The sequence below is a fragment of the Bicyclus anynana genome, chromosome 18 (assembly GCF_947172395.1).
Source record: "Bicyclus anynana chromosome 18, ilBicAnyn1.1, whole genome shotgun sequence".
Lineage (NCBI taxonomy): Eukaryota > Metazoa > Arthropoda > Insecta > Lepidoptera > Nymphalidae > Bicyclus > Bicyclus anynana.
The window spans coordinates 12,041,175-12,059,508 of NC_069100.1; the positions used below are offsets into that span (position 1 = coordinate 12,041,175).

Consider the following 18,334-nt stretch of genomic DNA (forward strand, 5'->3'; position numbering starts at 1 on the left):
AAATAAAAAAAAAATAAGCAAGCAAGTTTGCATCATTTCTAATATCTGTGAGTTAGTCTCTCATCTGAAAAAAAAAGTGCTCGCTTTAAGTAAACGTAGCGATTACGAGATATTAGCATTTATGTATGGTCCTGAAATGACACGGCGGATTTATGACCATTTACATAAATCATGAAAAAAATACACATTCTTGAGGATTACCAGGGGTCCGCGGACCACAGTTTGGGAAACTATGACCTACATTAACGCCGCGTCTGAGAGACTTGTTTCTTTGGCATAAAAACAAAAACGTTTGACGCTTCAAGCGTCGCTTTCAGCGTGTGGTTCTATCACAGCAATCACTTCCGTTTAATATCCGATCACTATCGCTCATAATACATCACAGTTGTCTGGCGGCGGTGTTTGTTTGACACTCAGTCGCTATTATCTATTTATATATCCCTCTGTGTACGAGATAACAATGCCTTTCTGACAGCATAAGAACATCTTCAAACACTGAAACATGATATCCAATTATATCGTATACCTATTGTAATCTCCTTCTTTAGTCAATCGAACAATAATAATAATTAATTAAACATCCTTTTCTCTCATAGTAGGTATGAAAATGCCTGATTGATGCAGTGGTTTTGGATTACCAGGCCCTGGGTTCGAGTCTAAAGTCGGGCTATGAAAAGCTGAACCAATAAATAATTGATTAATTTTGCTTTTTTCGTTGGGGTCCCAAGGTGCTGGAATAGCGACCCCGCACCGGAAAGCGCAGTATTGTTCGACCTCCCACTAGGTGGACTGAGCGGATCAAGCGGATTGCGATGGATGCTCGCGGCTCGAGACCGTTTTGTTTGGAAGTCCATGCAAGAGGTCTATGTCCAGCAGTGGACGTCCATCGGCTGATGATGATGATGATGATAATTGACAATAATATTGTAAACAATATTGACAATAATATTGACTCTGTGCGGACATTCAAGATGTTACGCCATCTTTCTTTGACCCAGCTACTTTAAGACTAGTTGAAGAGGTAGTAAATATTGAAAGCTAAGGAAGTTTTTGTCCACAGAGCATGCCGAACACAACGGGTAGCAGCTTCCAGTGGGACAAGCTGTCACCCGCCGAATTCCAGCAGCTTCAGGAACTCACTTCATGTAAGTTAACTGCAAACCCGCAAAGTCTAGAGCAGGGACATTACAGAGCTTCGATTCCGGCTCCATTCGAAAAGTCGAAACTACCTTTGGCTCCGACACTTTTAAATTTCTTCCATTACCTAGTCAGTACATATATCAAATGCTTCTTTTTGTAAAAAGAAATCCTAGTCTTTTCTCTGTTCACACCAACAACGCAAATCTGAGAACATGCCGCAAAAATAAATTGGTTAAACCCCCCACAAGATTGACAATATATGCCAAGAGTTCTTTTTGTATGGCAATAAAAATATATAATAAACTTCCTCATAGTCTAAAAGAGAAGCCCTGGTCAATATTTAAATGTAAAATTTATAATTTATTATTAAAAAGAGTTATTATGACATTCAAGATTATTTTATGGAGATGGACATTTTCTAACTTTTTATTTTCTAATTGTGACATTGTATTAATTTAGTTTCTTTTTTTTCTTCATTCAAATGTATTTAATTATTTAAGATAATTCATACACCAGTTATGGTAAAATGTATAAAGGCTTAATTCTATAATATGTACCATCATGTTAAACCTCGAAGCATAACATCACTGGCATGGTGGAGTAACACCACCAGCTTCTAACTCCTGTTCCGTATTCGTTGAACAAAATATCAATATTCCATAATCCAATACAGGGCAAATATTACATGCAAAAAGCTCAGGCTTTTTTGAGTTAATACTCATAATAATATAAGTAATTGCAAAAAGCCTTTACTGAAATTCCTCCCTCGAGGGTAGGTAGCAATTACTTATACGGGTAACCCGACCGACGCACGCTTTATTAAGTTACTTTTTACTCCCTAGGGAGATAATGCGACGACAGTTTCACGTACTACCACTCTCAAGTATACGGATAAAAATCTTCTTGCACGTAAAAATGTTAGACGCATAAATTTGGGAATTACTAAGATACTATCCGACGCCCCGCGGTTTTACCCGCGTAGTTCGTGTTCCTGTGAGATAAAATATAGCCTATGACACTTGCAAATAACGTGACTTTCTATCTATCTAAAGATTACCCTCTACAGTACAACAAACTTTACCTCTTTATAATATTACTATAGATGGATTAAATAACATCTTGAGATAAACATTGTTTAACAATGTTTTTTATTTAATAAAAGAATTTATTCATGTTAAGTACATAGAGATACAATACATAGTTGATGCATTCTAAAAAAGTACGAAGCTGATTATACAATTTGATAAAATTAATGACAAGATGCTTGAAGGCTCGTAGATCGGCTTCTATCTTCACACAATAAGTTGTATTCAATATTATTTTATGTAATGATAATGAACATTTTACAGAATTATGAATTGAAAAGACCAACTGTTGAGTTTACTGCAGACTCTTCTCAGCAAGACTTGCCTTCTGAACCGGTGGTATCTTTACAAATAATCATAGTCAAAGCGAAGCTTGACCGGGTCCGCTAGAGTTATTATAAATTTCTTATTTATAGGTAATTTACAAAATGAAAATTGAACACCCAAGATAATAAACAAAAAAACATACATACAGCCGAACGTAGAACCTCCTCCTTTTTGGAAGTCGGTTAAAAAGTAATAATATCAATATGGCCAAAAACCTATACTGAAATTGCTCCCTCGACGGTAAACGGCAATTACGTATATGGTTAACCCGACCGACTTTCGCATTATTGACTTACTTTTTACTCCCTAGGGAGTACGTGAGTCGATTATCGTGAGTTAAATAACCCACGTCTGGGTGACGTCAGATATCGGGGACCTCGTCTTCGCCGGCGAAGACGCTGTGTAGCTTGTGTTTCTGTTGCCTGGGAAGCATTGTCGTTCGTTATGTCATCGTCAGGATCGTAATGGACGTTTTTTGGGCGTCTACAATCAGCGTTGATATCGGGGATGTAGCTGCAAGCCTCAACCACTAGTTAGTTGGGGTGGGTGGCGGCTCTCTCAAAATAAGTTTTCGAGAGCTCTACTCGTAGTATTATCACGTAGTAATAAAGAGAGAGAGAGAGCCGTGATAGCCTAATGGTTATGACCTCTGCATCTGATTCTGGAGAGTGTGGGTTCATTTTAAGAAATTAAATATCACGTGTCTCAAACATTGAAGGAAAATTCATGAGAAAACCATTCAAACATTCTCTGGTATGCACCAGAGAATTTTCTTAATTCTCAGCGTGTGAAGTCTGCCAATCCGCATTGGGCCAGCGTGGTGGATATTTGCCTAACCCCTCTCAATGTGAGAGGAGACTCGAGCTCAGCAGTGAATCGAATATGGGTTGTTTATAATGATGACTCGTAGTATTATCACGTAGTATTAAAGAGTTATCTTTACCCAGATCTATCTGTATAAGTTGGCTCTCCAAAACGGTTTAGCTAAGTAAGCAATTTTATGTTTAAGTATTTTTATCACGTAGGTACCTAGTTATGTTTACGTATTGTCACGAGAATTTACCTAACATGCAAAATTTTAAAATCGTTAAGTGGAAGTGGGTCAAGATTATTGTTTGTTTTTGTGATATTTTATAAATACATAATATCTGACTCGGCAAACGTTGTTTTGTCATATAAATTTCTATCATGGAAACACACTGAAATTACAATTACAATGGGGCGTGGGAAAAAGGGCAAACTTAGGAGGGTGAAAAATACCTTAGGACTTAGGTCCTATTTTCATACTTGCTAAGTACATATTCAAAAAATTCACTAAAACCTCAAACACCGTGCCACGATGTTTTATATCATAACCAGCGGACGCCCGCGACTTCGTCCGCGTGGAATTTAGTTTTTCACAAATCCCTCGGGAACCATGGATTTTTCCGGGATAAAAAGTAGTCTATGTGTTAATCCAGGCTATAATATATCTTAATACCAAATTTCAGCTAATTCAGTACAGTAGTTGAGGCGTGAAAAAGTACCAAACACTCATATCATCAAAATCATCAGTTTTCGCAAATCTCGGGAAATCATAGATTTTTTGGGATAAAAAGTAGCCTATGTGTTAATCCAGAGTCCTAATTTTCAGCTAAATCGCTTCAGTAGAAGCGGCGTTAGAGAGTAACAAACATCCAAACATCCATACAAACATAAGCGTTTATAGTAAAGTAGGATTAACGGACGCACGCGATTTCATCCGCGTGAAGTTCTGTTTTTCACAAAATCCTATAGATTTTTCCGGGAAAATCGTAAAAGTAAAGTAAAATATGTTGCTCAGTAATCTCCTTTATCATCCAGTAAAAATTGCATTATAATTGGTTCAGTCGTTCCAGAGATTAACCAACAAACAGACAGACAGACAACAATTATAAAAAGTTCATTTCTGTTATACTAACATGTAAATTAATAACAAGATCACTTGAGGAAAATTTGAAATCACAGACATTCTCTTTATTTTTATTTACATGTATTGATGGTGGTATATATCACTCCTCACATGTGCTCAATGCTTATCGTCGTCATCAACCCATATTCGGCTCACTGCTCAGCTCGAGTCTCCTCTCAGAATGAGAGGGGTAAAGCCAATAGTCCACAACGCTGGCCGAATGCGGATTGGCAGACCTCACACACTCAGAGAATTAGGATAATTCTCTGGTATGCAGGTTTCCTCACGATGTTTTTCTTCACCGATTGAGACACGTGATATTTAATTTCTTAAAATGCACACAACTGAAAAGTTGGAGGTGTATGCCCCGGACCGGATTCGAACCCACACCCTCCGGAATCGGAGGCAGAAGTCATATCCACTGGGCTATCACAGCTCTCAATGTTAATGCTTATACGAACTTATAAAGTAAAAATCTTAGACTAATGACCTATAGATCCGCAGCACCTAACATTTTTTCACTCCAGACTTAAGCCACTTCTGTGACTATGTGAACGTAAGAGCTTAGCTAATAGGGATGATGGCAGTTTTTTAAATTGTATATAAATCAGGATTATGCTAAAGCAATTTTGTAAAAGTAACAGGACATCTGCGATCATTACTTTCGGAGCTACAGGGGTTTAAAGGGTCATATTTGCACTGTCACGGATCCCTGAAAAACGCCCCATACAAAATGGCACGAATTAATGACGTCGTTGATCGTAATGCTAGATTATTTAGCCCGATTAATAGCTAGATTTTTATGGGCGTAGAAAAAATATTACAAATATTATTGTTATTTGTGCGTTTATGTTAATGGTTCGAATTTTGAAAAATGTCACGTTTCATCTAAGGAAGAGCTAAAACTGTATGAATTTTCATTTAATTAAGATAAAAGATTGTTAATATATTTTGATTTTTTATTTATTATGCAAACATCTTTGCTTAAAGCCGAAGAGTTTGTTTGTTTGTTTGATTGAACACGCTAATCTCAGGAAGTACTGGTCTGATTTGAAAAATTCTTTCAGTGTTAGATAGCCCATTTATCGATGAAGGCTATAAATTATCCCCGTTTTCCTACGAGAACGGGAACCACGCGGGTAAAACCGCGCGGCGTCAGCTAGTGTCTCATAAAAATCAATATATTCATAAAACGGCTTACGAATCCGGCGACTACACATCATTATCATCATACAGATATCTATAGGTAAATAACAAATATAATACGTGATAGTAAAATAAAAAATATATAATACGAGATAGCCCAGTGGATATGACATCTGCCTCCGATTCCGGAAGGAGTAGGTTCGAATCCGGCCCGGGGCATGCACCTCCAACTTTTCAGTTGTGTGCATTTTAAGAAATTAAATATCACGTGTCTCAAACGGTGAAGGAAAACATCGTGAGGAAACCTGCACATCAGATAATTTTCTTAATTCTCTGCGTGTGTGAAGTCTGCAAATCCGCATTGGGCCAGCGTGGTGGACTTTTGGCCTAACCCCTCTCATTCTGAGAGGAAACTCGAGCTCACAATATAACAAATATATGGTAAAAATCTAATATAAATATACTATCTATACCCAGAACCCAGGTCCTGGTAATCCAAAACCATTGCATCAATGTGGCATTTTCAAATACCCACTATTTTTTTATAAAGTTCATTTGCCATATCCATATCCATACTAATATTATAAAGCTGAAGAGTTTGTTTGTTTGTTTGATTGAACACGCTAATCTCTGGAACTACTGGTCCGACTTGAAAAATTCTTTCAGTGTTAGATAGCTCATTTATCGAGGAAGGCTATAGGCTATATATTAATCCCTGTATTCCTACGGGAACGGGAACCACGCGGGTGAAACTGCGCGGCGTCAGCTAGTAGATATATGAAGTTCAGAAAGCTACCCGTTTTTAATTTGTCCGATAAAGGGTATGACCTCAAACACTTCACTTTATGAGGCGTGCAATACATATAGTATAGCCAACCGACCACGCGTGCATTGAACAATACCTGAGGGACGGAAATTAATTTATTAGAGTAGGGCGGAGTATACATGTCAGGTATACGTTCCCCCATATGCCTGACTGTAATAGCTTCACAACGGATTACTACACTAACAAGGTTCCAATCTATTTATATGTTGACCGTACATCGCACGAAATTCGACCGTAAACCTTTAATTTTTAACCGACTTCAAAAAAAGGAGGAGGTTCTCAATTTATCTGTATGTTTTTTTTTGTATGTATGTTACCTGATTACTCAAAGACGCCTGGATCGACTTGAATAATTATTTTTTTGTTTGAAAGGGTATACTTCTGAGGGGTATCTATCATCATATGTACTAACTGATGATCAGTTTGAAGGCGGTGCTAAATCGGTGTTGTGTTAATATAAGCCATTTCTGAAAGAATTACATGAAAGAACACTGTCTGAAAAACCTAAATCTTACATGGCTTGAATTAATACATCATTGGACTAGCACCGCCTTCAAACTGATCATCTGTTAGTACATAATATGATAGATAGAACTTAGTATGATGTAATTTTTCGCTTTTTAGTTAAGTCAGTATGTTTTATATTTTTGAAGTCGGTTAAATTTTTTTTTTTTAAATTTTTTAGAGTTTCGAACGTCCCTTTGAGAGGGGTTGTTTTGCAAAAAGAGGGGTTGTTTTTTTTTATTCTTTACAAGTTAGCCCTTGACTACAATCTCATCTCTAAGTGATGATGCAATCTAAGATGGAAGCGAGCTTGTTAGGCGGAGGATGAAAATCCACACACCTTCCAGTTTCTACACGACATGCCGCTAAATCGCTTGGCGGTACGTCTTTGTCGGTAGAGTGTTAACTAGCCACGGCCGAAGCCATTAGCCAGACCAATTAAGAAAACCTCAACCGGTCCAGCCGTGGATCGAACCCAGGACCTCCGTCTTGTAAATCCACCACCACTGCGCCTCGGAGGCCATCAAAAAAACCTCCTAATACAAAGGGGATGCAGTGCTTATTTTCATCTGATACCGTGGTCCAAGTGCGTTCAAGTTAGGCGGAGGATGAAATCCACACCCCTTTCGATTTCTACACGACATTGTACCGGAACGCTAAATCGCTTGGCGGTACGTCTTTGTCGGCAGGGTGGTAACTAGCCGCGGCTAAAGCCTTCCACCAGCCAGACCTGGCCCAATTTAGAAAACCTCAATCGGTCCAGCCGGGGATCGAACCCAGGACTTGTAAGTCCATTGCGTATACCACTACGCCACGGGGGCCGTCAAAAGGAGGGTGTTATAAGTTTGACTTTTCTGTCTGTCAGTCACTCTGTGGCACCATAGCTTTCGAACGGCGAAGCGATTTTTTTTTTGTATAAAAGGTGACTTACGGACGAGTATTCTTAGACATGTTTGATGAAAATCGTATTCGTATTCGTTATCAACCCATATTCGGCTCACTGCTGAGCTCAAGTCTCCTCTCAGAATGAAATGGGTTAGGCCAATAGTCCACCACGCTGGCCCAATGCGAATTGGCAGACTTCACACAGGCAGAGAATTAAGAAAATTCTCTGGTATGAAGGTTTCCTCACGATGTTTTCCTTCACCGCTTGAGACACGTGATATTTAATTTCTTAAATCGGTTGAGCCGTTTAAAAATTGTGGGGGTGAAAGTGGGGAAGAACAATCGAATGTCTGCAAATATACTCGATGGCATATATGATAATTTCATGACATTCAGGTGTTTTATAAAATTGTAAATTTTACATGTTATGCTGAATCCGCTTTGGTGAAAATCTGCGAAATACTAATAATAACTTACAGTATTATGGTTGTTTTGCAGATTCGAGCAGAAAATTAGAAGATGTTCTCAAGCAGCTGGCAGAAGTTAAAAAACAGAATCCAGATGGAGTAAGTGATTGATTAATTGCTATTAATAAGTAGAGTGATTTATCTATATCGACCCCCATGGGACCATGATTAGGGTGAGGAGTCCCATATTGAAGGTCTATGATATGCAAAATCAGTTAAAACATAAAAAAAACAGACAGACCCTGAAATGTGCGCGAGACGGATTATAAGGGTTCCGTTTTTGTACTACGTACGTTGGGAACCCTAAAAATTCAAATCGATCGAGGCGTTATCAAGTATTCATAATCACGAACAAAATTGTCTAGTCATTTACGGAGAAAACGAGCTTACATTTGAACTTACTTATTTCTACTTGTACCGACTCGTAAATCTATGCTTATTTATTATACTAAACTAGAAGGCATAACCCGTTTTTACACCATTCAACTACACAAAATAGTAGATTGTTATACAAGGGGCTAAAAAGACCCATTATATACGAGGTATTTTTAGGGCCTGAGACGTAAGTCGAGGGGCGCCTAAATAGAAACCGAGTATATAATGGGTTTAGCCCCACGTGTTACACTCTTTTCACTACGATTGCGAGAAAATAAAATAGTTTAGTTCAATATTTAATTATTTATTTAATTGAAAATTAAATGTACAAAGTCTACAATTTTGGATATTATGGGAGATGCTTTTACCCGGTAACATAATTTCCGACTACTGAATAACGAGTATATGAGGTAAACGTGGGAGATAATAGTTTTTAAAAACTCCTTTCTTCCTTGTAAGTGAATCCATTTGTTGTTGTTTTCTTCACTTATTAAATTTTTCGTAGGTAAGTATTTAAGTAAATGCGTCTGGACTTTGATGGTAACAGATTGAAAATTTCATCCATCTCCAAATTAGGATCACCATTCTCAGTAGATGAAGACACTAATAACAATTAATGTTGAAATATATGAAAGTTACAGTCACAAATTTACAATTATTTTCTGAAATAAATCAAGTATGTATTATTTGTTTTTTAAATTCTCGCTTTTTAATTTTATTTTTTTCACATGAGAAAAAGGCAAAGGTATTACACCGTAAAGGATGTCCCATGTCTTCAATAAATTTAAATAAAAAAATGAACGCATTCCACAGACAAGAACGCTGCATTTATTTCCAATTTAAAGTTTTATATTTATTTTTCAAAACAATCAGAACCTTACCTATAATGATTCAATTTTCGAATAAAACCTCCTCCGTTTTATAGTAGGCTAGTACTCGTAACAGACAAGAATTAAAAAAACAAAATTACTTTAGCCCCTAGAGGCTAATATGCTTGTTTAGCCCCGCTGTGGAGTGGTAATATGACAGTGTTTTTGAGCAAGAGTAGTGAAAAGGTATTTTTACGGAGCTCTTTAACCAATGAAAACGATTACAACTATTTAACATCGATTCTTTAAAGACAGTTTTTATAATCGCATAAGATCATTTATCATATACTTTGACAGAAAAGTAACGTCTAGCTAGGCAGGTCCTATACAATAATTAGTCTGAGATATACCTCACCTCTTCTTCTTTTTTCGAAGTCGGCTAAAACAGAAAATAAAACGGGAAACTTTTTCCATTTCCCGTTTAAAAATACAGGTGCAAATTGGAACAGAATAAATTGTGCGGATTGTCTATGCATGTACCAACACTACTCTATTGTCTATGCATTGTTTGAACTTTTAAATTGATGTTTGCGCACTACCGTTTGTATAGGGATACTGTTCCAGTTTGACCTAGAATTGTTTTATCAAACTTTACGAAACGAACGAGTTAATTTACATTCTAGTTATTCGTTTAAACTATAGTTTCTGAAATTAGTAATAATGTTGATCCAATTTCGAAAATTACGGCCAATTTCTGGACTATCTAACAATGAAAACATTGGATGTGAAGTTGGTTGCAATTAACCGCATATTTCCAACTAAAACATTATGAAGTTGGTTTTCAAAACTTACCAATTTCAAATTGGTTTTAGGTACTGTTACAAAGTTATAAGCACAGAATAAATAGTGATCCAGAATAAGTCTTTACAAGTAGCGTGGTGAAGCCGGTGGAACCTATATATAAAACGCAAACATTCGTCTCCTTGACAAACGCATATACAAACTTTTTTCATAATTTGTAATATTGAAAATTACTGATGAGACGCTTCGTGTCGTACTGACTCGAGAATGTATTAGTTTTTGAATTTTGTATTTGGAACGGCTACGACACCGTGTTCCGTGCGCTTTAACTGTCTATTATTCTTTAATCTGTGGTTATGAGATAGATCTCTTGTAAAGTCAAAACCACGGATTAAAAAAGTAAACGTTATCTTTTAGCGTTGACTGTTCTTTTTTCAAAACTCCTAGCAGAGATGAGAATTTTCATTACCTAGAATGGTATACAATGAAATTTCAACTGACTCGAAGCTCCTGTTATCGTCAGCGTAATGTGTGATTTTGGATCAAGAGATCCTAAGCTCGAGTCCTATTCTTTTTACTGGACTGCAAGAAGGGTTATTCTAAGAAATTCTCAGAAAATTCTCAGCTCGTGAATAGCTCAGCAATATTATCATCTCTACGAGGACCCATATTGCACAAGATCTCATAAAATCCAATATGAATGAAATGGCAATACATTACGTCATATCACCCGTCTCTTTCTGTCATGACGTCACAACCGGGCCGCACACTATCGACTGACTGACCCTTCGATTGTAAAAATAAATAAATAAGTAACTCTATGTCATAGCACATAAAGTCGGAAGTCGATTAGCAAATTCTGGTAGGCATTGCATGATGACGTCACGGGAAACGGTGTCGAGGTCCCGCGCGATGGATTACATGAGCTATGACGTAAGATATAAAAACGTCATAGGCTATTTGCGTTGAGTAATGAATGCTTTCAATATGAATATTGTTAATTTTGAAAGGGATTTTAAATTCAATCTTAAAATAATTGTTATCCATACCTACCTATTGTATTTTTTTATAGTAAGGGTTGACCTGATATTATGAGGAGAATCGTTAATTTTTTTTTTATTATTCTTTACAAGTTAGCCCTTGACTACAATCTCACCTGATGGTAAGTGATGATGCAGTCTAAGATGGAAGCGGGCTAACTTGTTAGGAGGAGAATGAAAATCCACACCCCTTTTGGTTTCTACACGGCATCGTACCGGAACGCTAAATCGCTTGGCGGTACGTCTTTGCCGGTAGGGTGGTAACTAGCCACGGCCGAAGCCTCCAGCCAGCCAGACCTGGACAAATTAAGAAAATCTCAGTCTGCCCAGCCGGGGATCGAACCCAGGACCTCCGTCTTGTAAATCCACCGCGCATACCACTGCGCCACGGAGGCCGTCAATACAGCAGCAATCTGTAATTTCAATGGAAACCATAGCCAAAAAATGAAAACTGCCATGGGGTCATAGCCTGAATGATGAAAATATGAAAATAAAAATAATAATACATACATAAGGAGGTACATATAGCATAGATACCTACTCGTAGAACTTTTCCTTCTTTTTTCAATCTTCCATTTGGAAGTCTGTTAAAAAGAGCTGTAGTTTTTACCCGACTGCGTCAGAAGGAGGGTAATGTTTTTCTGGCGTATGTATTTATAAATGTGTGTATGTATGTCCAGGCACGCCGTACAGCCCAGACGGCTGAAAGGTTTTTGACATATGAGGTGTCATTGAGTTCGTCAAAACTATGGTAGTGTCATTCATCATCGTCCATCATCATTATCAGCCGATGGACGTCCACTGCTGGACTTCCAAGCAAAACGGTCTCGACTCGCCAGCATCCAGCGACTCCGTGCAACCCGCTTGATGTCTTCGGTCCACCTAGTGGGGGTCGACCAACACTGCGTTTTCCGGTGTGGGGTCGCCATTCCAGCACCTTAGGACTATATGGCCAGCCCTTTGCCACTTCAGATTCGCGACTCGTTGAGCTATGTCAGTGACTTTGGTTCATCTGTGGATCTTCTCATTTTTGATCACGCAAAGAAACTCCAAACATAGCTCGCTCCATCGCCCGCTGATTGACTTTGAGCCTTCTAATAAGACGCATAGTTAGCGACCAAGTCTCGGATCCGTAAGTCATCACTGGCAACTCACACTGTTCGTAGACTTTCGTCTTCAGGCACTGAGGAATTTCGGTAGTGACATGGCCTATTTAAATTTTCAAAATGGCGCCCGTAAATAAAAAATAGGTTATCTGCTTTTCTGCTTTAATCCGTCAATAATTATTATTATAAAAAAGAGAGTATAAGTTATGTACTTAGTCGCGTACACCCTACCATGTGTAGGTTTTGGGACAACTTTTAGTGTGTAAATATACAAGTATTTACAAACTTTTTTTTGACGGCCTCCGTGGCGCAGTGGTATGCGCGGTGGATTTACAAAACGGAGGTCCTGGGTTCGATCCCCGGCTGGGTAGATTGAGATTTTCATAATTTGTCCAGGTCTGGCTGGTGGGAGGCTTCGGCCGTGGCTAGTTAGCACCCTACCGGCAAAGATGTACCGCCAAGCGATTTAGCGTTCCGGTACGATGCCGTGTAGAAACCGAAAGGGGTGTGGATTTTCATCCTCCTCCTAACAAGTTAGCCCGCTTCCATCTTAGACTGCATCATCACTTAACATCAGGTGAGATTGTAGTCAAGGGTTAACTTGTAAAGAATAAAAAAAAAAAACTTACAGCTGGGTGTCTCGAATTCCGAGATTCTTGCCTAATTTAAGCTTAAATGACTGGTCTAATTTAAATTTTCAAAATGTTGCTCATAAATAAAAGAAAGATTTTCTGCTTAATCCGTCAATTATTACTATAAAAAGAGTATATAAGTTTAAGTTAGGTACTTAGTTTCCTCCCCTGTCGCCACGACAGGAAAATCCTTGCGAATATTCGCTAACGAGTGCGACGCGGCGGCGTCCGGGTAAGGGTTACATTAGGGTTGACAATTAATTCAACAACCTCTTCAATTAATTGGCAATCAACACAGCGCGCGTTTATTTAAGCATTTATCTCATTCACGGTTTTACATTTAGTTAAACCGTTGGACGCTACTTCTTTAATAATGAATAAACTATCATTCATTCATTAATTCATTCATTCAATAATTCATTCATTCATTCATTCACTCATTCATTCATTCATTTATCTATCCAATAGGGATGATGCCAGTTTTTTAAATTGTATATAAATTAAGAGTATACTAATAGCAAAGCAATTTTGTAAAAGTAACAGGGTATCTGCGATCATTATTTTCGGAGCTACAGGGATTTAAAGGGTCAGATTTGCGGCGCTGCCGCGGATCCCTGAAAAACGCCCCATACAAAATGACACGATTAAAGTGACGTCGTTGGCTCGCTGATCGTTAGGTTTGTATGGGCGTTCAAACAAAATTACTAATATCTTTGTTATTTGTGCTTTTATGTTTATAGTTCATTTATTGAAAAATGTCACATTTAATGTAAGGAAGCTAAAACTGTATGAATTTTCATAAAATTACGATAAAAAAATTTAATAGATTTTGAAATTTTATAATCTTATTTATTTTTCAAATATCCAGACAATCTTTGCTTTTTATGTATAAATTAGTTAACATTGACCTTATGTACCCGAATGTATCATAAAAATCATTATATTCAAACCTAGTCATCATCGTCTTCGTCCACGTGAAACAGTTTTTCAAAAATCACACGGGAGCCATGGATTTTTCCGGGATGAAAAGTAGTCTATATGTTAATCCAGAGCAAAATCTATTTCCATAACAAATTTCTGCCAATTCGGTTATTAGCGGTGTATAGGACGAACAAACAAACACACACACAAACTTTCGCCTTTATAATATTAGTGATGTGAAGTGTGATTCAACAATATAGGTACTCTACATCTCAATAGCTTTGCTGTTGAGTGGTTGGACTCAATCCAAGAGGTCCTGGGTTTGATCCCCGCCCCGCTAAACCGTACTGCCAGGCCACGACATATTTCGTGAAGACAAAATGGTACTGGATATATCGCTTTCTCTTTCATTGCGATAGAACGAAAGAGAAAGCGATATTTAAGATTCAGCCTCATGAGAGTCATGGCACGCATCTTAAGCCTATAGATAAGCATTTTCCGAGCGAAAAACGAAACACGATAAAACAGCACTTTTTTATTGTTATTTAAAAAAAAAAAGTTAAAGAAAAATGAAATGTTCAGTTTGTTCTCCAGAAACTGAAATATTTTATGGTAGGTATTTAAATTGTTTAGTTATACAACTACAATATATTTTAAAGTTACGATATTTTCGAGATTCAGCTTTTACAATCAGGGGATTGCGAAAGTTCAAGCCGTTAAGTTGATTAACAAAATGTACTTAACTCGAAGCCGCGGGCAAGGAAGGGACGGGTTTAATCTGCGTTTTTATATTTTTTGCCAGTATTTTAAAGTTAATGCCAACCCTACGTTGTCACTGTAGCCTGTTTACGTGTTTGACGACAACACTGCTATTATCGCGGTTTGATATCTTTGCGAGATATTTGATACTGCATCGATTGCTACTCTCAATTTTTTTACCGACTTGACTTGACTAAATATCATGACGATCATAATCTCTTCCTTACTTTTCTTTATAGTTAGTTTGTTTATCAGTGACTCCACTGAGACGCTGTCCTATGAGTTTGCAATCACGACTTGTCAGAAATGCAAACTATGTAATAAAGTGTTGACTGTAATAATATAATATGCACAATATCTAATGGGTTAATTACTCGAGACACATAATATTATCACTAAAGATGAGACAAAATAACGAGGTAATTGTAATGGAATATGTTTGTCCCTTTCGATCACGACCTGTCAGAGACGCAAACTCAGCGGCTGGACTGTAATAATAAACATCCACAATATTGGGTAAATTACTCGAGTCAAATCATTCATTACTATAGAGATGAGATAAAATAACGAGGTAATTGTAATGGAATATGTTCGTCCCTTTCGATCACCACCTGTCAGAGACGCAAACTCAGCGGCTGGACTGTAATAATAAAATATGCACAATATTGGGTAAATTACTCGAAGCACATAATTCATAACAGTATCAAGGATGCAGAAAGATGTCTACCCTGTCGTCTTTCTACATGATTTATTTAACACATTTTACATTATTTACATGAGTGCGCTCAATTATATATTCAATTATATATTCCTTTTACCACAAGACTGTCAGGCTTCGTAGTGATCTGCTTACCACAGAATACATAATATACTGTAGTCGGTATCTCTTGGACATAGATTGTAGTAATGATATTAAATACTGTTAGATGTGTTACTAGCGCATCAGTAAATGAGGCGCTCAAAAGAGGAAGTTTATAGTCAACTCAATGTTAGTTGTGGTCTACAACGAATGTCATTTAATCAAATAATACGTAATTATTGTCTACAATGTCGAGTTGTGTGTTCAGGAAGTGTAAAATATGTATATACATAAATATATAATTGAATTAAAGTCAATTTTTTTTTTTGTAGAATTTTATTTATATACATTAACACTCAATACAATAGAATGACGAATAAAATATATAAATTAAAACTAAGAAGTACGCAGTATATTAAATTGAAATTTATAATAAATAAAATAATTATAACAAATACACACCACACAAATCTAATTGTTCACCCAGAGGCAAGGCACCCAACACACTAGCGCTATGACCTCTCTGGATAGCAAGGCTTAACCTTTGGGCCAAATAAGCGCCAGCTCTTGGGTAAAGCATGGGCCAATTTGTCAGACATAGCATTGAATTTTTTTTTGTATCTGTTGACCGTGGGCCTAAAGTCTCAAAGGCAAGCGCCGCAAATACATAGTCATTCGATATGACCGAGTATTTACGACGCTTACAAAATTGAGCGTATTCAGCAAGTCAAAATAGTGTTGTAGCCTATTATTCGAATAAATTTTTGCGGTGATTTTGAAGCGACATAACCGATCTATAGTATAAAATTATTATTGGGTCGTAGGTACACAACGTTTTGGTTCCTCTTTTCTGATAAACATTGCATTAGACTGCCTTTCCAGTTGTGGTTTTCCATACCCTCATGGGTGTATTCAAGTCTTGACTGACGACATGTTCTAGAGGAAACCTGTAAAGTATGATAAAATAGTAACATTAAAACTTGAGAGGAGTCATGGGAAATTACCAGGTAAAAACGAAGTTATCGCTATCGATATTGCTATCGCTATAGCTATCATCACTCCCATCCCATCCCATCCCATCCCATACCATCCTATTCGATCCCATCCCACCCAATCCCATCCTATTCTATACCATACCATTCCATCCCATCCTATCCCATTCCATTTCAAAAATAATCGTCGCACCACACTGTTAAATGCGAAAAAGACGAAACGAAAATAAGCGGCTTGCTTTCCATGAGAAAGAGAGAGAGAGACAGAGAGACACGCGCACGCCGCACGGCTTACAACTATAAAAAGTGTCGTTACAACTTTTGGTCTTAATTTTTTCCGTCTAGCCCCATTCGCAACGCGCGATAAGAGGCTTCGTTCCAACAAATCTATTTTCAAAGAAGAGTGGAGAAAAGTAAATTGATACACAAAAGATACCTACCTACGCGAATTGTATTTTTATTTCTAATAAAATGAAAAATTCCGCTTTCACAGCTCTGACGCAACAAATATTGAATCCCAACAATATTGACGGTCGCGTGGCGCAGTGAACAGTGACCCTGCTTTCTTTCCACGGCATAAAAATATTAAAACCCTTTTCCATAGAAGATAATTTTACTGATTTTATACCCCATATCATCTATGGAAAACGTAGAAACTAATGTCAAATAGGCTCGGTTGACAATCGACTGAAAGACATCGATATCTATACTTCTATACTAATATTATAAGAGGTAAAGTTTGTGGAATTGTAGAGGGTAATCCACGTTATTTGTTAGTGTCATAGACTATATTTTATCCCCTTTTTCCCACTGAAACAGGAACTACGCGGGTGAAACCGTAGGCGTCAGCTAGTAGCGGATTTGAATAATCCTCAGGTAGGCTAACTGCTTGTTCCTAGTACCTAGTATTAAAAAAAACTCATTCAGTGAATCCTCAACGTACTTCACTAATGTATGCGAATACTAAAAAATCTCTGGCATGATAATAACGAACAAATACCATTTAAAAATTAACTCTATGTTCTACTCGTTAAGGTTGAAATTTGATAGCGTTTTGTTGTATCGATTCGTATAATTGGACATGGTATTTTTAGAATTCCTTGTAAATTTTACAAAAGGCTTGTGAGGAGCTTACCAGGGAGGCTCATTAGGTATTCTTTCATTAAATGGGTATCTCGTGTTTTGCATATTGTTATATGGATATGCGGTTTCACCCGCGTGGTTCCTGTTCCTGTAGGAATACGGCAATAATGTAAACTTTAGCCTTTCTCGATAAATGGGCTATCTAACACTGAATGAATTTTTCAAATCGGACCAGTAGTTCCTGAGATCAGCGCGTTCAAACAAACGAACTTTTCAGCTTTATAATATTAGTATAGATGGGGTTATTAAGTTATTTTGGTGTTTCCCCCCCCCCCCCCCCTTGAACTCCTTTAAAGTTTTAGATTTATATAGACGACTACTGTATCGTGGAGACACAAAATATCGCTAAAAACTAAAATCAAAACAAAACCAAAATCATATTTTCAAATTATAAAATTACCTAAATGTCTTTTATTACACTTTCGACGACGACGAGAAAGACGACCACTAAAACGTGGAGAGACAAAATTGCGCTCAAAAACAAAATCAAACTAATACCACCAAAACCAAAATTAAAAACAAATTTTCAAATTGTAAAATTACCTACAATCTAAAAATTTGATATTGTAGATATTACTTACTTATTACAGTCATCATCATTATCAACCCATATTTGGCTCACTGCTGAGCTCGAGTGTCCTCTCAGA

General features: G+C 37.3%; 1 protein-coding gene across 1 annotated transcript in view; it reads left to right on the forward strand.

Annotated features, from left to right (window-relative positions):
* Positions 1–18,334, forward strand: part of LOC112055769 (diacylglycerol kinase 1) — a 123,734-nt gene that overhangs the window by 72,838 nt on the left and 32,562 nt on the right. The window contains exons 2-3 of the mRNA XM_052886829.1: positions 1,061–1,145; positions 8,342–8,409. Coding sequence (XP_052742789.1) covers positions 1,064–1,145; positions 8,342–8,409 — 150 coding nt within the window. The 5' untranslated portion in view covers positions 1,061–1,063. The remainder of the gene's footprint in view (positions 1–1,060; positions 1,146–8,341; positions 8,410–18,334) is intronic.